The following is a 21920-nucleotide window of genomic DNA, read 5'->3' as shown; positions in this document are numbered from 1 at the left end:
ACACAAACAAACAAACAAACAAACAGACAAACAGACAAACAAACACACAAACAAACAAACAAACAAACAGACAAACAAACACACAAACAAACACACAAACAAACAAACAGACAAAATAACACACAAACAAACAAACAAACTAACTAACACACAAACAAACAAACAAACAAACAAACAGACAAACAGACAAACAAACACACAAACACACAAACAAACAAACACCACACAAACACACAAACACTCAAACAAACAATCAAACAGACAAACAAACAAACACACAAACAAACAAACAAACACACAACCAAACAAACAAACAAACAGACAAACAAACACACAAACAAACACACAAGCAAACAAACAAACAAACACACATACAAACAAACAAACAGACAAAATAACACACAAACAAACAGACAAGCAAACTAACTAACACACAAACAAACAAACAAACACACAAACAAACAGACAAACAAGCACACAAACAAACAAACAAACAAACAAACAAACACACAAGCAAACAAACAAACAAACAGACAAACAAACACACAAACAAACAAACAAACAAACAAACTAACTAACACACAAACAAACAAACAAACACACACACAAACAAACACACAAACAAACACTCAAACAAACACACAAACAAACAAACAAACAAACACAAACAAACAAAGAAACAAACACACAAACAAACAAACAAACAGACAGACAAACAAACAAACACACAAACAAACAAACAAACACACAAACAAACAAACAAACAGACAGAATGGCACACACAAGCGACCAACATAATTGCTGAAATCCGAAGGATTCCGGCAATTAACAAACAAATGGACCCAAATGCAATCTCCTCCGATGAGGGTAAAAAAACAAAAAGATTACCAAAGGAATGAACACAGACTAGATTGATGAAACAATAAAGATAAAAGTGGAATCGAACGAAAGAGGTTTTGATTCGACCGATAATGCAAAGATGGAGCTCGAGTTTGTTTGGTGGGGAAAAACAAAGGTGGTCGTCATAGTTACAGAGGAACAGTCACCCGATTTGGATACGTCGACCCTTGACATCGTGGTCGTTTTCCACCGTACCGATCTCCCGTTGTCGAAGTTTGTATCCGTGGAGAATCCTGATGGTTCCGTGGAGGGACAGGGAGCGCCTGGCGCAGACAGAGAAACCGAGGAAAGCCTTGTTCTCTGTGTGCAGAGATCGCTACGTGGGAGAGTGGAAGAACGACGTCAAACATGGTAACAAAACATTCTCTCGAAAGGACGAGGGCCCTTCAAATATATATATATATATATATATATATATATATATATATATATATATATATATATATATATATATATATATATATATTGTTATGGTTCTCGGAACTGTATGCATACAACATACAGTTGTCCTGAGTCAGTTATTCCATTAATATACGTGTAGTTAGGTCCCTTCATTTTGTTTAGTGGGAAAGCAAGGGGTGCGTTGCGCTCTCATTAGGATTAATAAATCATTTTCCCCTTTTATTTTATTCCCTCCTTTTTATGAGGTAAATTCATCTCGCTTGCTTCCCTCGTTTCGCTGGCCACAGCGTACCTCCGTCTATCCAGCGACTCGTTTTCAGAGGCAAAATCCCGACGTTCGGCTGGACACGCGCGATAAGCTGCACCGCCAACCATCTTCCCAAGGTCAGACGTGGGCGGGCCAGGCCGGCCTCTGGCTGAAACCCCGCCCAGAAAGGCGGACCACGTGAAGGGCCGGTCCAATCGGGATGCTCGGATCGGACGATGACGTTGGTTTCGCCATGGCTCCTCCCCGAGCTCCGTGCTCTATAAAGTATGGAGCAATCCGCAGAGTTGGGGCGAAGTTGGGGTGGATGGAAAGGAAGAAGTCGGTCGGAGTTGTTGGATGCGAAGGTATTGAGTTGAATGGGAAGGTTGTCGTTGGATGGGAAGGTTGTTGTTGTTGTGGGAGGCCTTGGAAGGAGAAGTGTGAAAGGGAATTGAAGGAGTTGTTGTGAAAGTGTTCCTGCGGCTTGGCTCTGCCTACGTCTCACCTCGACGGACAGCCTACTGGTCCCCGCCGGCACGACCTCAACCACGCCTCTTGTCTGGTCCTGCTACTGCTCAAATCTCGCCATTTTGGACTCCACTCTCCTCCACTCAAGGTCCTGCTGCAGACACAACTACCACACGTGCGGCTGTGGACCGAACTGCACAATCTTTGTTGGGTGCCGCAGCACGGAGCATCCCTTCCCCCGAAATGCTCAGGTACCAACAACTGTGACCTCAACTCCCTCCCTCCCTGGCTGCAAAAGTCCTTTACCTTTCATCGGGTTTATTTTGTCTGAGTGTGTTAGCGCCTGTCAGTTAGATAAGCCTATATAAGATCTTCATTGTTGTGATTGTTATTGCTTTTATTAATCTCGCGTCAAGTCTGCACTGTGTCTGCTTTTGTAAGTTGCTTGTATAATTGTCGCACCCCACACCTCTCATCATCCCCTGCATTACATCCCCAATAAACCTTTTGTTGTGCCACATGCTTGTCCTTGCTTATTGTAAATAAATAATAATTGTAGAAATGTTCCCAGCTCACCTTTGTCTTTTCCTCCATTGGTCCAGCATGGTTCGGATCTAAGTTTAGCCTGGTCTTTATTCCCAACAATCCGTTCCTTATAGCCGGTACGTCCTTGGCAGTGTCGCTCGGCTGCATCCGATCTGTAAAGGTGATCCGTAGTTGGTACAGTGATCCGGTTTGGACAAGGAGTACCGAGGGCATGGTTCCCCAGTGGTTAAACCGTATGGTTAATTTGGTAACCTGATTCTAGACAGGAGGACCCGAGGTCACGTGGTTGAGTTATTGGCGTCCACGGTCAGTTAAGCGACCCGCCGCGTCATGGAATTATCCGTGAGCGACGGCCGACAATTCCGGGGAGTCTGGTGGGAATTGACGTAGCTGTCCCCCACCGAGTGGTCTTCTCACCTGACCCCGCCGGCCCGCAACAATATATATATATATATATATATATATATATATATATATATATATATTTATATACTGCATATGTATATACTGTATATGTATATATACTGTATATGTATATATATATATATATATATATTTATATACTGTATATGTATATATACTGTATATGTATATATATATATATATATATATATATATATATATATATATATATATATATATATATACATACATATGTATATATGTCGGGTCGTCGATCACCCTTCATCAAGGCATGAAGACGTCGATGTACTTGAGAGAAAATTGTTTATTATATACCAATACGTGCGCATGGAGAGAAAGAAACACTAGGAATACCAATTAGCAATTGAGGTAACGCGGAGAGCGCTCTGCTCTCATGGTTGAGTCACTCCCTTATATACACGGTTTATCTCCAAAAATTTCATTGCACAATCGTACTTCCTTTCATCCCAGGACCAGCTGTTTACCAACTGGGTAATGTCCTTCAACAACTGCATATAACCAAGATAAAGACGAAGTGAACTTACTCCTTTATCCAGTTACACAATGTTCCTGTGGATCACTCAACGTTGACCATTGATCTTATCTCTTTACATAATGTTCCTTTGGAAGAGCAAGCAGAAATATATTTTAATTAACTGCAGGTGTGAATAAAGTTGGGAGAAAACAAAGCTTATAAGAAAAAGGTATAAATCCCAACATTCCCTCCTATTGTTACTTTAAGAAACAATGTTTTATTAAATCACAATGAAGCATCTTCTTAACTCGGGCCGGCAGATGTCCCAGCTTCGTGGTGGAGATAGACCACTCCCTGGGAGGAGTTCCATCCTTCGCGGTAGCTCCAGATGGTCTCCATGGCAGTCGAAAGGCTCCCTCTGCACCCCCTCTAACCCAGGGAGAGAGCTACCTGCCCCACTAAAGATGGAATCACATCCCAAACTCTCTGATTAACAAATCACTCAGTAAAATCTCCATCCAAAAACTGCTCAGGCTCAAGGTCTGAGTCTGAACTCGTACTTGACTGATGCACATCCATTTCCAGTTCCATTTTAACATTTATGCCAAAATCTGCAACATCTCTGTCTCCATCCACATTTGCATTTTCATCTTCCTTTCCAAACATTGTATGCAAATAATCATTCTCAAGTTTATAATCACAGGTGCCCTGTGCACAAAGCTATACGTATTACAAGCAGGTGATACATCGGGAGCAAAGGTAGTGGGGGGTGGGGTGTACAAGAGTGGTTGTGGGTGGTGTGGGGAAATTGCCCCTTTTATTGGAAAGTCCCTTTCCCTCCAGCTGAAAGTGTCATCTCAGGTTCGTGTTTGGTTTCGGACTTCTTGGGTGTTGACTTTGGATGCCATCCTGTAACACACTTTCGCAAGCCAGCCATAATGGCTGCTTTGATTATAGACAATATAATGAATATTCCAATCAACACAGCCAATCCTGTCAGCAGGAACCTGAGAATCGTTCCTCCCCAACCTTCAACCAATCCCTGCAACCATGCTCCGATCTTCCATCCTTTCTTACGTGTCCTCCCAGGTCACAGAAATATACCATTCAATGATGCCTGGGGTTCCACGAGATTATTCATTCGTATCCTTGTATCTATCCTTGTTCCAGTAATTTCTCTCAATTGTTACTTTTTCCTCCCCATATTTGGCATAGTATTGGCATGTTGTTAAGATATTGTGAAAATGTTTTCAGTGGATGTTCAGTTATCCCTTCATGTGACACGATGCCTCGTTTCAGGCGTACAGTGCCTATGTCCCCTTCATCCCGTGTCACACGAAGTGCAAAATTATATGGAAGGGTCATATAAGTGTTTATCCCATACGCACCTTTCTCATGCAATTGGTCCCAATGTTTACCTTCTTCTGCCCTGCGTACCCTGTCACAACACATTCCTTGTTTCCACTACTGTCGACCTACCAAACATTCTGCTCTCTATGACATTCCCATAATGCCCTCACGATCTGTTATTGTCCATTTTATCACAATTATGCACATGCTAATCAAAAGCATTGCTACATCTGTCATGAACCTCCAGTAACATTCTTCCCACTTGTAGATTTCCTTTCTTTCTCTTTACGACTTCCTGCATCCTCTTTTGTAGTGAGATGTGTGAGTCCATGATTGGCTTACCTTCTCACTTGACAGCTATGTGGGTAATCAGTAATACCTGGTAGGGTCCGGTCCAACGTGCCTTCAGTGCGTTCCTCCACTTGAATACTTTGATGTTCACCCAGTCGCCGGGATGGATGCCGTGGTGTTCCTCTGCAGCTGGTTCCAGTAGCGCTTGCCTGACCTGCTGTCAAACTCTTTGACAACCTTTGTTAAGGCAGCACAAGAGTTAATCTTCATGTACATAGGTCCATATATTTTATAGACATTTTACCAATATTATAATCTAGTGTTGGCTTAGCAGTTTGAGTGGTGGCTTGGGATCCTAGAGTCTTGAGCTCAAATCCCATTGACCACCGAACCAATCCCAGGAGTTTGACTCAGCCTGTCACTCCTCCAATGTTGGCAAAAATGAACATCAGTACACTGGCAATAGGGGCACCACATCAGCGGCACAGTCATGCCCCAACCAATGATGCAACCAACAGCCAAAAAGGCAGCACACACCACCAACATTTGACAATACACCATAGCTTCTATCAATTTACCATTTTTTGACTTGCATACCTTGCAATGTTATATACCCTCTTTCCAAATTTTCCCTACATCGTGTGTCATCCTGTACGCATATCAGGAATCCGTATATATTGTTATGCTTCTATCCTTCTATTCTATCCTTCTATCCTTGCAGCATGCAATCCAGCCTTCGGCACTCCATGGCCTTTGACAGCCAGTGCCCCCTAAATGGTAGTATGCGACACAGTACAGGAGTTCAGTTCATTCTGCCATATTTTTATATTTTCATCGTGAGGCTCCAACCAACATTTTACATTGGAAATTGTTTCTAACTCTGCGAAATTCTCAATTATCTCTTACACGGGCCCTTTGCTATTATCCACAAGCCCGAAGTAAACTCGCACAAGTTCAAATTGTGCAATTTGAGATACCGCAGTAAAATTTCCTTTTAAATAAACTCATTAAAAACACAGATGATTGACCTCAACCTCGGATCACCGATCTATGTCTCACTCTGAATTATGCCTGTGATAACTTGCCCACTCTCTCCAAAGGATATCGTGAGATCTTAAATGTTCATGAACCAATGCTATCAGACAGGCCATTCAATCAACGTCCATCCGAGGGGCAGGACGTATGTTAATGCATTGCCTGTTTGCGAATTTAACAGCATGAACAGTGATGTACCATCTATATATTATGTACGCAAATTTGTATTTTCACATCACACCATTACCTTCACTACTGATGCATATGCTCACCTGCACCCACCACTTGCTCACCTGAACAAGGCTTGCCCCAAACACGGAAACAAACCAAATTTTGATTCATGACTCGTGTCCCATCGAAGCCCTGCACCAAGAACTCACGAGACACGCATGTCTGCTGCCAAATCCTTGACCACACTCCACTTGCACACCCGTTCCTGAAATGCGCCTTGCCGTTTCAGCTCTTATCAAACGAAGCAAATACATATTTCTGCACACCTCTCTCTAATTAACTACAAACCATGGAGGTTCCAGAATGCACTGACCTGAACACAAAACCTCCCTACAGCAATAACACCAGGAGCTCCACAATCATCACCCGCCCGGTTCGCCAACCAGCATGGCGACCCAAGCAAGACCATTCCACATTCTAACGTGTAATGGTACAAACTGCCGCAACCAAACTAACCATTCACATTGATGCCATAATAGCTTTGTTATGCTCAAAGAATTGTCGTTTTCACTATTGATTACTGTACACTTGTAATCAATCAAACAAAAATCAACTAATCCTTCTAGCTTCAACCGTTTTCCCCCAACAAACGTTAATTTCCTTATTTCATTCAGTTTTACAAAAAAAATAAAATTTCTCTTCCAAAAACCAGTTTGTCCACTATTTCAATGACGAGCTGCCTCCAGCTTCTTTTCCCCCTTATCAGGCAAATCTCGCACACGGCCTGAAAAACAGGCAAATTCACAGCAGGGTGTGTTCTTGCCTCCCACCTCACTTTTCCGTTGTGTTCAGCTGCAGTGGTCATGAGCAACCTTTGCTTTATTTGCAAGAATCGTCCGCGGTTAATTTTACATTCCAAAATTCTGTCACACATTGATCTCAGTTCATGTTCTTTAAACGGTTGATATAGCACTACAGCAGCTTGCCTATACCACTACACTGCTAATACCACTACAGCACTACAGCAGCTGATACTGTGCAGCTGAGTGAGATAGTCCCAGCGGTTGATATGCGGGAGGTTGGTGTTAGAGTACCCCTGCCCCAGTGCTGCAGACACCGGGACAGAAGATGAGCCATGTCCTGTTATCTTGCTTGGTGCCGGTGCTGATGCAGCCGCATCCTTAGCTTGCCGCTCTGCACCTCCTAATTGACCCTGAAGCTTCAGCACCTTACCCGCCAAGATTGCTTGCTTGACTGTACTTGGTCTCTTAATTGCTTCCTCCTGCCATATCCTAAACGCCAGCCAATTCACTGGCGTTTCCTTCGCGGATGGTTTATGGCGTCTTAGCAACTCTTCCCGCAGATTCTGCACTACTGGCAGATAAAATGACCCGCCCTTTGGCCAGGGTAGGTCATCCTTAAGCGTCCATTCCGCCCAGCAATCATCCTGTTCCACTGCTACCGCCCCATGTAATTTAAACATTTGGTAAGCAGAGGTATCCCGAGGAGGTTCTTTCTTCTCCTCTCGTTTTCCTGATCTGTTTCCCATCACTATTGCTGAACCCTTTCCGGAGTTTTTTTGGGGTCTGAATAGACAGCCTCAGCCATATGCCCTCAGCCCTCAAACTCCCCTTTCAGGACCTTAAGTTAGCTACCCCTTGATAGACAATTAACAATTCTCTCTCCACACTTATTTTTACCGGTTCTTGGGCGAGGACAAGGGGCAGAAGCAGGGATGGACAAAACCTGGGGTGAGAAAGGGAGTATCTAATTTAAACTCCCCAGCACAAAGGCTTACCTCATTCAAATTGGTCACCGGCTTTTCCCTTTGGTCACCAAGGGTGTATCCCCACCTCTCCTCCAACTTGCTGGTGGAACTAACCAGAGTGAATCCCCAAACTTCGTCCCACATAAAGCAAAGTTGAAAGATGGCAAAAAGTTCCACCGAGATTGAACCAATATCAAACTCAAAGTTAATTTTTTTTTCTTCTGTTTTGACCCCTATGACCCTTGAAGTCTACACCCCCTGGGGGCACGAACCAGGGAGGTCAAATCCAGAAAATCGTAACATATTCTATGCGTCCCCCCAATGTTGTTTGCATATATAATGTTTCATTTTTTTAAAAATGTTTTAAAATTTGCCTGGAATTGCATTTTTTTGGCATTTGACCTTTTGACCTTGCCCCAATCATACTGCTGTTGCACCTTCGTGCCATGTGTTGATCATAACTATACCAAGTTTGGTGAAGTTCTGCACAACTGTCTAGGAGGAGATAGCGTGACAGGCAGATGGACGGACAGACAGACGGACAGAGCCGATTGCAGTATCCCCCCCCCATGTTTTTTCAAAAACCGTGGGGATAATAATAATTAATAATAGTTTGGGCTTACTTCTTTAGTTGTCAAATCCTTAGTCGGATCATAACGAGCCAACTGTCCGATAGGATGGTGCACAGGTAAAGCACAATAATATATGAGTTATCACTGGCTTCCTCAACAAATGACACTTTCGGAGTCCTGAAAATCACCTTCAGTCTCACGTTATACCTGACCATCCGCTTCGGGAAAGGCGTGGGCCAAAACAATTGCCTGGCCCACTGCACAAGGTGGGAACACTTGGGGTCAAGAAAGAAAGAGTATAGATGTTCAAAAGCTCCCGAAGCATTTGACCCTTTTTATGATGTGCTCCAATGTTTTATCCCTCCCCACCCCCATTCCAACACCGATACCCCCCCCCCACCCCAGGTCAGGGAGTGCTCACAGCAGGAAAATCAGGTTTCGTGTACGCAGGGAGTTGGAGAAAGGGAAAGCGGGATGGACAAGGCCACCTTAGCTTCCAAAGAGACAAGCACAGCCACATTCAAATAATCTACATTGGGGAATGGAGGAAGGGATTGCGACATGTGAGTATGCTTTGAAAGCTGGGTGAATGAAGGTGGAGAAGAATTTAGGTTTGAGGGTGGAGGTGGTGATAAGGTGGTTAAGCTGGGTAAATAAGGTTAGTGGAGATTTTAGGTAACTGGATGGAGGTGGTGATGAAGTGGTTGAGTTGGGTAAATGAGGTTAGAGAAGATTTTAGGTGAGGATGGAGGTGGTAATGCACCACCTACTTGAAGCCTTGGAGGGAGAGTGCAATTGAACCATCTCCATAAGGCGGTTCCACAAATTTTGAGAAATTGTGAAGAAAGGACTGGACTTGTGCAGTAAGTCTGGAATTTGGAAGTCTAACTAGGAGGTGGCTACTGGAGAAGGTGTGTGACCCGTCGGAGCTGGAGAGAGTCTGAGGGCTTGGAGAGCACAGGGAGATTTACCAGAGGAGAAGCGGCTGTTAGACATGTTCTATTTATCAGATGAGCATCCAATCAATTCCAGATCGACGGTGAGTGATGCAGCTGCTGTTTGCCTGTCAATGGGATGGGGGCAGGTACCGTAGGTACAACACAACATAAGGTTCTCTGCAAAAAGGAAGAACAGGTTTACGAGAGTAGCGGAGAGGTGATTGATGTAGATTGTATGTGAACATGACTGGGCCCAATACTGCCTCGGGGGCACGAGAGCCTCCGCTGGGAAAGAAAAGGTGAGGGATCCATTTTTAACAGCATGTTGTCCACGTGAGTGGAAGAAGTTGGAAAGCTAGGTATGAAGTTGGCCTTACAGGCCACAAGCTCAGCAAGCTAAGCAAGATGCCATATTCTGCGGAACGCCGAGATGTCCAGGAGATGGTCCTGACATCTTGAGATTCATGGTCTCCATCGATTGTTGAGAGAGCAGCAGAAGTATTTCCAGAGTTAAATTACCGGGATAGAATAATCCCAACTGATGGTCAGAGATCAGACTGTTTGAAAACAGGAAATATTTGGCATCAGCAGCAATGATTCGATGACTTTGCTTGTAATTGGAAGAAAGCTCATTGGTCTGTAGTTGATAGTATTTGTCTTTGCTCCCTTCCTATGGATTGTTGTAACATTTGTGCACTTTCAAAGAAGCCACGAAGACTGATACGGTGCTGCCCATGGACGGCGTTGAATATGAACTTGTGAAAACCAGTGGGCTCATTGCACACGGACCCTTTTGATTGGATTGGTTTTGAATACAACATCGTGCAGCCCTGCCCACTCGCAAGTGGCCTTGAACCTGTTTTGTACCAACCTAATGTGGAATCTTGGGTAAGGCCCCTTTTCCCCCCTTTTTTGTGAACAAGGTCAAGGCTCGTGGAAGAGCTGGAACAATGAATGGATCAGGATGCCACAGAACAAAACCACCAGTGGAGAAAGAGGGGGAAACACCAACATCAGGGTTGAAGGACAAAATAGAGAAGACTTGGACAAATAATGGGGTGGGGAGGAGTGAGGGTATGGGGTAGGAGAGGACGCATGGGGTGGACAAGAGCAAGATGGATACAGAAGCAAAACTCTCAGGAAGGAAAAATTGGAAACTTGGAAGGGGGTGTGGATGGGGGATGATCTGAGATTGTGGTGAACAGCTGTCCCTGAAGACTTGGAAGAAAGAATGAGATTGAAGATGTGGAAGTTGGTTCCACAGATTGGTAAAAGGAGTAGCAGATGATTGGATGTGAGCAGTGATCCTAGATTTAGGCGGTTTCAACAGAAGGGTGTTGACGGTGGACCGTGTGCGGCATGTAGAAACCTGGGGGACAAAGCACGGAAAGAGCAGAGGGGGCAAGACCAGAACGGAGGCGGTAGAAGACAGAGAGACCACCGACCCGTGATGACGAAGTGAGAGAACCATAGACTCAGCTTCAGCGAGGGAGATTCCAATGATCTTGAAGGCCTTGGTTTCCACAGCATCAAGTTGAGCAGTATTTGAGGCAGGGGAGCCAGGCCAGAGGGGAGAGCAGTACTCCATCAAGCTGTGGATGAAGGCCTTGTCGGTGGACAGGAGTTTAGGAGTGCCAAGGAAGGACTTTGTACGATGGAGGCTGCCCAGTCAACGGCCAACTTTGAAACGTGGTTTGGCCAAGAACGATCGTGGTTGATGGTGAGACCCAGGAGTTTGAACGACTGAATTTCCTCAAGAGGATTGTTCAGAAAGTAGTTCTTTCACAGAGAGACAGTGAGGGTGAGAGATTTGTCAGGATTGAGAGACATATTCCATGTGTGTTGACCAGCTTGTGATGTTCTCAATGTCTGAAGAGAGGGAACAGGCTGCAGCACGCCTATCTGACGGACGGTGCACCGGAGTTCAGAGGATATTACATCATTCCTCTGGAATTTTCCTGTTTACACATTAGAATAATGCAATTCATTCGAATTTTGTATCAATTGTATGCATACTCATGTTCACTACGTATCCAACAAACAGGGCCGTGGGACAAATTTTTATGTGGGGACAACAGAACGATATGAAGGCCACTGGTTGTTTGGGCGGCGCAGCGGTTGGGGAAAAATGACTTACGCCGACGGATCTGTTTACAAGGGGGAGTGGAAGAAGGACCAACGTAATGGAGATGGACTGTTTGTGCAAGGTAAGATGTACACAGACAACAAAACAGTACTCACTGATCATCACAGAGGTCAACATCACAAGCGTTAGCGGAGGCAGTTGGTACTCTTGACAGGACACATCATACATGGAAATCCATCCATGTTGTATTATTTCCACCTCCAATATCATGTCTTCTCCTGCCCAGATAATGGTGACTGCTATACAGGAAGCTGGAGAAACGGTGAGAAACATGGCCCTGGACGTTATTTATTTTCTGCTACCGGTCGTGTATGCCAAGGCATTTGGGAAGCTGGGATTCTGCGATGTGGGACCCTGATAGACCAGAAGCCAGAATTGTGGAAGACACGACGGCGCCGCAGCGAGAACGTCATTTTCAAGGAATACCCGATTCCTGAGGTGTGTTCTAATTTTTCATTTTTCAACAGAGCCTTAAAAATGAACAAACAAGTCAAAATAATAATAATAATAATAATAATAATAATAATAATAATAATAATAATAAATTCTCTGATCTTATTCCTTTTAACCATCTGCCATTTTTTTGTATACACAGTCCAGGCTTGTGGGAAGAGCTAGTACACTTAATAGATCAGGACATAACGGGATGCAAAAAGAACAGTGGAGAGAGGAGGGGGTACACCATCAGCAGAGTTTGAGGTCAAGACGGAGGGACATTTGGTCAAACAAGGGGTGTGAGGAAGAATGGGGAGCATGAGAGGATGCATGGGGTGGACAAGATGGATACAGAAAGGAAACTCTTAGGAGGGAAACCTGAAAATATGGAAGGAAGAGGGAATGGGATGGGAGGGTTAGTGAGGGTACAAAAGATCATGGTTTTGAGTTTGGATCAAGGAGGATCTGAGATGGTGGTGAACAGCTGTCTTGAAGATCTGGAGGGAAGAATGAGCTTGAAGAGAACATGGAAGTTGGTTCCACAGGTGAGGAAAAAGAGGAATGAAGGAGTGGAGGTGAGCGGTGATCCTGGATTAGGTCGTTTCACGAGGAGGGGAATGTCTGCAAAGGGGAGAGAGGACAGACCTGTCTGCGATGGCAAAGTGATGAGCCGACAGACTCAGCTTCATCGCAGAAGATTCTAAAAATCATGAAAGCCTTGGTTTCCATGGCGTCAAGCTGAGAAAAGTGTGCGGCAGGGGCACCAGCCCAGAGGGGAGAGTAGTCAGAGATCAGTCACACGGAGAAGATGAATGATTTGTTGTCTCCTGCAATGATGGATTCCATGACCTTTCTGATGATTGGAAGTAAGCTAACATGTCTGTAGTTAAGGGGATCCGTTTTTTGCATCTTTTTATGTGATGTCACGATGTTGGCGGATTTCCAAGCAGAGAGAAGATGACCGAGGGCAAATGATAGGGTGGAAATGGCAGGAGGATGTGCAAGAGCAGCAGAGCAGGTTTTTAGGACATGTGAGCTGCTACCATCCGGTCCAGTTGCAAAATTAGTCAATGGTTGCCATAAACTTCTCCAAGTCTAGGAGCAGTTGGGTGTGATTGGGTAGAGTGGAGAGAGAGAGAGCCAGAGAGAGCCAGAGTGAGAGAGAGAGAGAGAGCCAGAGCCAGAGAGAGAGAGAGAGAGCCAGAGAGAGATCCAGAGAGAGAGAGAGCCACTGAGAGAGAGAGAGCCACAGAGAGAGAGAGACAGAGAGAGAGAGAGAGAGAGAGAGAGAGAGAGAGAGAGAGAGAGAGAGAGAGAGAGAGAGAGAGAGAGAGAGACAGAGAGACAGAGAGACAGAGAGACAGAGAGACAGAGAGACAGAGAGACAGAGAGACAGAGAGACAGAGAGACAGAGAGACAGAGAGACAGAGAGACAGAGACAGAGAGAGAGAGAGAGAGAGAGAGAGAGACAGAGAGACAGAGAGACAGAGAGAGAGAGAGAGAGAGAGAGAGAGAGAGAGAGAGAGAGAGAGAGAGAGAGAGAGAGAGAGAGAGAGAGAGAGAGATTGGAGACACAAGGGGGAGTTTGCTTCTGTCTCCATCTTCTCCACCACATGCATTCTCCCCTACTCCTCGTTCTTTCCTAAATCCCTTACTTGTCCAATTCTACCTCTATTTTGTCCCTCAACCCAGTGTTGGTGTGCTCCTCCCCCCCTCCCTTTCCTTCTCCTGTTACTTTTGTGCTGTTACATCATAATCCATTGTAAGTTCTAGCTCCTCCATGAGTCTCTACTTTGTACACAATAATAAATAAATAACATAAATATTGTTGTGGTTGACCAAATTCGCAAACCACCATTCAGGTCCCTTAGGTGAGATATCTCTGTAAGTATATGTGTAGTTAGGCCCAAACCCGTTGTTTAGTGGGAATAAATGTCATTCACTCGGGCTGCGACTCTTCAGGATAGCCGTTTTTCTTTTACTATCTTTATTTTGGACCAGCCGCCATTACTACCACCACCAACCACAACGCCGCTTCACAACAACAACCACCAACCACAACGCCGCTTCACAACAACCACCAACCACAACGCCGCTTCACAACAACAACCACCAACCACAACGCCGCTTCACAACAACAGCCACGACCTTTACCGTCACAACTCGCCACCATCGCATCACCGTCATTCCCACGCCACTTGTGGGCGCCGATGCTGGACTCGTGCAGGGCGCGCACCGAGCAGCGTGTTCAGAGACATCACAGACTTTCCGAAGAAAAACGGATCAAAAACGACTCACGCCCACTTCTGTTCCGTCCTATCGGCGAGCTGGGGCGATTTGGCCCCGCCTCCAGGGCGTTGGAGTGAGGACGCTATATGCAAATTCATGGATCAAAAAGCATTCACGCCCACTTTTCCTTGGTCCAATGGGGAGCCAGTTAGAGAGGTGAAGGGTTGGAGGCAGAGGGTCAAAGGTGAAGGAGCGAAGCCACGGGGCTTATATAAACGGCTGCGTTCGTCAGTCAAGGCAGTTCAGTTGGCAGTTGTGAGTTCGGAGGGGAGAAGTCAAGAGTGAAGAGTTGGGACGAGCCAAGAGAGGAGACGGAGAGGGCGATTAGACGGAGCTGTGGAGAGGTGGCGGCGGCGAAGGCGGACGAGGGGGTGCTCGCGTCGGTGCCGGGAGCTGCAGAGGGAGAGGCCAGCAACGCGACCGAGGTCGAGGAGGAGACGCTCGTCGCGGGACCCGAGATAGGGTGATATCCTCCTTTCCCCCGAGCATCAACAACCCCCTCCTGTTTCCCCCCCCCGCGCTGAGATAGTGCGACAAGGGGGCCCCTTTCCCACCCCCTACCAGACACTGTCCGCGAGGCCCGCGGAGTTGAGGCGCCACCGCCGCTCTGCGTCTCATCATCAGACGGGTAGGCCCGACACGGTCTCGGCCCCAGGCCCGCCTACCCCCCTCATCCTGGAGGGTGGTTCTTTTCTTTTGCATTGGGTATACGTGTTGTCGGCGCCGTCTGTGAAGTAAAAATTGTATAAGTGTTGCCGTGTGCTCGGTAGTCGGATAGCTCTGCATTGTCTTCTTCTTTTACATGTGCTTTTGGTGTATTATTGTGTGTTTCTTCTTCTCCTTTTACATTTGCTTTTGGTGTAATTGTATATGTGTGCTTCCCGTTCATCGCGAAATAAATGTAAGTTATGTTGAACTGTTTTCCCGCTTCGCTTCGTCTTTTCTTTCATTGAATCTCCATCTTGCTTCACGTAAAGGGTTGGTCGTGGGCTAAAACGCCCGATAATTAATAGAACCGTCGAGGCCGACGAATAACACCGCTCGGTTATCCCGATAGTACGGAACGGGTCGCTTAAAGTGGCCCGTGTCCGAAGTCGACCTGCGGCGAGGTGCGATCGCCCGGTCTACCCTCCGTGTGGGTACTTAGGTAGGTCGAATTTGGCGAGCAACCCTATCCCACGCGGGGGCCGATTGGCACGATCGTGGTGAGACCGAAAGGTCCACCCGTGACTAGTTCCCGGCGTTAGTCCGAGAGGGTCACGACTGGATTGTCCGTCCGGTGGGCGACGTGCCGCGATTCGAGTTACGTGGCCGTTCGCACGCCGGCGGGCGCGAATCCGCAACAATATATTACCATCGCAAATTGCCGTGATTTATTAACATTTATGTTACCAGGTGGTATTTTACCACAAGATGAGACCATGACGTATAAGATCACATTACCATACATTACAAATTGCCATGGCATACTACCTGTACCATCATTTATATTACCACCAGCACGGGTTACCTGGCACTGCCCGGAATGGAAGGGTGGGGGGGGGGGAGCAGAGGAATTTCTGGTGCCTCCTGGCTGGGTGAGCTTTTTCCGGCTGGGTGAGCTTTTTCCGGCTGGGTGAGCTTTTTCCGGCTGGGTGAGCTTTTTCCAGCTGGGTGAGCTTTTTCCGGCTGGGTGAGCTTTTTCCGGCTGGGTGAGCTTTTTCCGGCTGGGTGAGCTTTTTCCGGCTGGGTGAGCTTTTTCCGGCTGGGTGAGCTTTTTCCGGCTGGGTGAGCTTTTTTCGGTTGGGTGAGCCAACGTATAGGAGTTTAAAACCTTGCCCACATTCTGAAGTGCCGACACCCAACATTTGGGGCCCTCTGAGCGCTCTGGTCCGGTCGTGAAAGAATAACGTACAAACACTTGAAATTGTGTGTATTGATCATATATTATCATGACAGTCCCATAATACATTGCCAAGACATATTACCATAATCCAAAGTTGGGGCCCAGCACAAGACAGCTCAGATAAAAGCACATGAGCACTTATCTGTCCTTCCTCTCAGAGTGGTTACTGCCTAGTTAATGGATAAAAGTAAGGCAACATTGGTGGTAACCACTAAGTAGGTCAGGATAGTTGTGTATTTCAAAAAATAATCCCCAAAATTAACTTTTTGATAAATTCCAATTAATAATCCCAAACACAATGTAAACATTCCACAACTAATAAATATTAAAATAATGGAAACCATATCATTGTCAATCCCACAGCTGAGCCTGATGTCGCCTGAGCTCATTGTCCAGCAAACGATGAATGACATCATATCCCTTTGGAACGAAGAGGATGAAGAGATACAGGGTGATGCAACCAGAGTCTCAGATTGTGACATGAAGAGATGGGGACACGAAGGGACAATGGAGTGTTGAAGCGGAAGCTTTATCAGGGGTCGGCTTCGGGGGTGACGGTTGCATGATACAGTATGATGGGGGTTGCAAGGTTAGAGGTTGTGGGGTAAAGGGGAAACCTACAATGTGTGGTTAAAATCATATCAAGTACGTTCGATAAGAAGGATGATGGAACTGGAATGGAATTGACAAACAGGCAGAAATCGGATCAGATGCTGTAATTAAATTTCAACAAAGTTTTCTCTCTGAGCCTTGAATGCAGAAAGTACTTTAAAAGTTTCATCCAAACGGTTGGATTTTAAAATCCAGATACCTCTTGAGTTATCATGATAACATTTTGGTCCAATAAATCCTGTGTTTCCTTGTATCAGGTGTCTTTGCCTTGCATTGTGGTCAAGAGGTATGAACACTTACCTTTGAACTACTTAACCGCGGTTTGAACTTTGACGAAGCGATCGATTGTCACCTCCGTGTTTCGCAGCCAGGGCCATACGTTCATCGAATGTATGCGCCGCGTGCATCGGACGGATGTTAGAAAGCTGGATGTTTTGTCCGTCTGCTATCATTCGTTGGTGTACCTTAAAGGCCCCACGGTATTTTTTGGAAAGAGTTGGCCGGTTATCGCTGACACCTTGCAGGAATGCCCTCAGCCACACTCACAAATTGCTGCTCTGCAAATACATCGTGAACTTGCCACGGTCGCACAAAGCACAACGAAGGACCTGAAGGTCCACACGGCGAGTCGTCTGCAACATGTGTTCAATGGTGCGGGTGGGGCTGGATCTCTGGGTCAACTCTCGAGTCCTTTTCGTCTCCTTCAACCCAGTGTCTGGACCAAGCTCGTACCTGCCAAGATATACCTTCTCTTCAGCTCAAAGAGCGCTTCGGCTGCGTTTCCCCTTGGGTGCTCTATCTACACCCTGACCTGCTTATCTTCTGGCCTCGGGTAGCATGTCTTTTCGATTTGTGACACCTGCTGATGAACAGGTCATGAATTAAATGGAAACGCACTCACTCCCCCGGCTGGGACACTATTGAAAGGGTCGTCATCCAGCATTCTTCTGATGTGAGCACTCGCCGCTATTGTTGATTGAACTTGTGTAACGGATATCTTTTCTGGTGATCATGTGTAATATAATTATTCAAATTTTCCTGATAATGAAAAAGGGGGGGAATTGTGGGAGAAAATAATTATATTAATGTACTCTCAGTTATAATTGTTGCTGGTGTTTTATAAAATTAATTTTTAATGCTTCCCTTTACCCAAGAGTCTTTTAACCTAAATGTTTATAAAAAGGAATGTCTTGCTATGGAACAAGGTGACCTGGTTGATAACGCTGAAACCTTTGCCATGATTATGTCATTCACTTTTCACCTAGTAGACACGTATTGCAGTTGGAGTTCTTTGCCTAATGCTTATCAGCCCCCCTCCACTCCCCCAAAAACATATAAATACCAGGAAATGTAAACTTGGTTTAATATTTTAGTGCAAATCATTGAAGAAGTCTCACCATCTCGGTGGCTTGTACTCCTTGGTACCAAGTTAAAATAAAATTATCTGATGAAATGTACTTTCCGTTGTGGACAGTGAATTAATTGTGGCTTTCATTTGAGTAACAGGATTTACATCGAGTCGGTATTCTACAAAATACAAAATTCTACAACAGTGGTCTCTGTGTTTTCTGCTACCTCCTTTCTGGGTCTTGCACCCTCAGCTCTTTCCGTGCTTTGCCCCCCTACCCCCCACCCCCAAGGTATCTTTAAAAATTCACACGGTCCACCAACAACCCCCTTCTGATGAAACGACCGAAATCCAGGATCACTGCTCACCTGCACTCATTTCTTCCTCTTTCTTTTTCCCACCTGTGGAACCATCTTTTACACTCTTCAAACTCATTGTTCCTTCCAGGTCTTGAAGACAGCTGTTCATCACCATCCCAGATCATCCCTAATCCAAAACCATGATCTTTTCTACCCTCGTTAACCCACCCCCACCCCCACCCCAACTGTTTTTTGCTTCTGTATCCATCTTATACATCCCCTGCATTCTCCCATACCCCCTCATTGTTACTTGCAACCCTTGTTTGTTCGTCTCCATTTATATTGTCCCTCGACCTTGCTGTTTGTATTTTCCTGATCTGTTCTGTGTCCCAGTTCTTCCATGAGCCTTGACTATACATACAAAAATATAATAAAAACAATGCTTTCATTTCATACAGAAACTAGGAGGGCACTCGGTCGAGCGCATGTCTCCGCCAGGCTGAACAGTTTCAATTTTGTACACCACCGATAGGTCGGATCTGAATCCGGACCTGAGCCGAAATCGAATCGGCTTGTTCTTATCGCCGAACCAACTCATCCACCTAGTTTTGTCATAACTCGTCCACAACTTTTTGAGATATTGTTCTATATATCGTTTTTAGCCCCATCTCCCAATTGGTGAAGAATCACTTGAAAAATTCTGTTATCTGGATCTGGATTCGGATCTTCACCAAAATTGAACCAATTCATCCTTGTCACACACCCACCTCATCCACCAAATTTCATCCAAATCCATCAATGACCTTTTGAGATATTGTGCTATGTATCGTTTTTAGTCCGATCTCACAATCGTGAGGAATCACTTTAAAAATTCTCAGATCCGGATCCGGATTGGGATCTTCACCAAAATTAAGCATTCCTGTCCTTGGCTTGTCACCTACACACCCAAAAGATTTTCAGAACGATTGCTTGAAAACTGTGGCCAAAAATCGTGAGACAAACAGATAAACAAACACACAAGCCGGGAGGCGACAATGGGTGGTCGCTCGACGAAGGCGAATTTGAAATATGTAGATAAGAGATCACATCAGATGGTGTTTTGCCGTTCGTTGTTCATATAGGAACATGACGAGCAACTGTCCATTCATCATTTGTGTTCGATTCCCTAACCCTACGTGAGGGAATCCTAACGCGAACGTTGGGGTGAAAGCATATAGTAATATAATTGTATACTAGTCATACAGTTTTTGACGGATCGGGCTGAAAATTTCTTGACGAAGAGGTTGATTATAGTTCGCATAAAAGCGCGGAAGCCGATTTTTGATTTTTGAAAAATATATATATATATAAATATTTTTCGGATTTTTTCCAAAAATTTCAAAGTCCCGTTGCTAGGCAACAGTGGCGTCCATAGCAACGGTGCTCAAAAGCATACAACTACATCCTGGTATGAACCTACCAATCAAGTTTCATCAAAATCGGTTGACTCCTCTGGCCTCCAGAGCTGTCCATTACAAACAAACAGACAGATGGAAAACCTGAGAATAAGGGTAGTCTAGCGACCACCAAACACAGACATACAGACAGATGGAAAACCTGAGAATAAGGGTAGTCTAGCGACCACCAAACACAGACACACATACAGATGGAAAACCTGAGAATAAGGGTAGTCTAGCGACCACCCAACACAGACACACATACAGATGGAAAACCTGAGAATAAGGGTAGTCTAGCGACCACCAAACACAGACACACATACAGATGGAAAACCTGAGAATAAGGGTAGTCTAGCGACCACCCAACACAGACACACATACAGATGGAAAACCTGAGAATAAGGGTAGTCTAGCGACCACCCAACACAGACACACATACAGATGGAAAACCTGAGAATAAGGGTAGTCTAGCGACCACCAAACAGACATACAGACAGATGGAAAACCTGAGAATAAGGGTAGTCTAGCGACCACCAAACAGACAGACATACAGATGGAAAACCTGAGAATAAGGGTAGTCTAGCGACCACCAAACAGACACACATACAGATGGAAAACCTGAGAATAAGGGTAGTCTAGCGACCACCAAACAGACACACATACAGATGGAAAACCTGAGAATAAGGGAAGTCTAGCGACCACCAAACACAGACACACATACAGATGGAAAACCTGAGAATAAGGGTAGTCTAGCGACCACCCAACACAGACACACATACAGATGGAAAACCTGAGAATAAGGGTAGTCTAGCGACCACCCAACACAGACACACATACAGATGGAAAACCTGAGAATAAGGGAAGTCTAGCGACCACCAAACACAGACATACAGACAGATGGAAAACCTGAGAATAAGGGTAGTCTAGCGACCACCAAACAGACACACATACAGATGGAAAACCTGAGAATAAGGGTAGTCTAGCGACCACCAAACACAGACACACATACAGATGGAAAACCTGAGAATAAGGGTAGTCTAGCGACCACCAAACAGACACACATACAGATGGAAAACCTGAGAATAAGGGAAGTCTAGCGACCACCAAACAGACATACAGACAGATGGAAAACCTGAGAATAAGGGAAGTCTAGCGACCACCAAACAGACACACATACAGATGGAAAACCTGAGAATAAGGGTAGTCTAGCGACCACCAAACAGACACACATACAGATGGAAAACCTGAGAATAAGGGAAGTCTAGCGACCACCAAACAGACATACAGACAGATGGAAAACCTGAGAATAAGGGTAGTCTAGCGACCACCAAACAGACACACATACAGATGGAAAACCTGAGAATAAGGGTAGTCTAGCGACCACCAAACACAGACACACATACAGATGGAAAACCTGAGAATAAGGGAAGTCTAGCGACCACCAAACAGACATACAGACAGATGGAAAACCTGAGAATAAGGGTAGTCTAGCGACCACCAAACAGACACACATACAGATGGAAAACCTGAGAATAAGGGTAGTCTAGCGACCACCAAACACAGACACACATACAGATGGAAAACCTGAGAATAAGGGTAGTCTAGCGACCACCAAACACAGACACACATACAGATGGAAAACCTGAGAATAAGGGAAGTCTAGCGACCACCAAACAGACATACAGACAGATGGAAAACCTGAGAATAAGGGTAGTCTAGCGACCACCAAACACAGACACACATACAGATGGAAAACCTGAGAATAAGGGTAGTCTAGCGACCACCAAACACAGACACACATACAGATGGAAAACCTGAGAATAAGGGTAGTCTAGCGACCACCAAACACAGACACACATACAGATGGAAAACCTGAGAATAAGG

General features: G+C 45.3%; 1 protein-coding gene across 1 annotated transcript; it reads left to right on the top strand.

Annotated features, from left to right (window-relative positions):
• The first annotated feature begins 1045 nt into the window (after nucleotides 1-1045).
• On the top strand, nucleotides 1046-17204 carry LOC147025981 (uncharacterized). Its single transcript, XM_085880937.1, has 5 exons — nucleotides 1046-1251; nucleotides 9054-9211; nucleotides 11631-11793; nucleotides 11959-12170; nucleotides 16705-17204. Exons 1-5 carry the CDS (start codon nucleotides 1137-1139, stop codon nucleotides 16858-16860), a joined length of 804 nt encoding a protein of 267 aa, XP_085737063.1. The 5' UTR covers nucleotides 1046-1136; the 3' UTR covers nucleotides 16861-17204.
• The last annotated feature ends 4716 nt before the right edge of the window (nucleotides 17205-21920 follow it).

Source organism: Eptatretus burgeri, chromosome 5, assembly GCF_056783735.1.
Source record: "Eptatretus burgeri isolate ZD-2024b chromosome 5, Ebu_testis_v1, whole genome shotgun sequence".
Lineage (NCBI taxonomy): Eukaryota > Metazoa > Chordata > Myxini > Myxiniformes > Myxinidae > Eptatretus > Eptatretus burgeri.
The sequence above is the reverse complement of the archived record's forward strand: the minus strand, read 5'-3'. Positions and strand labels throughout refer to the sequence as shown.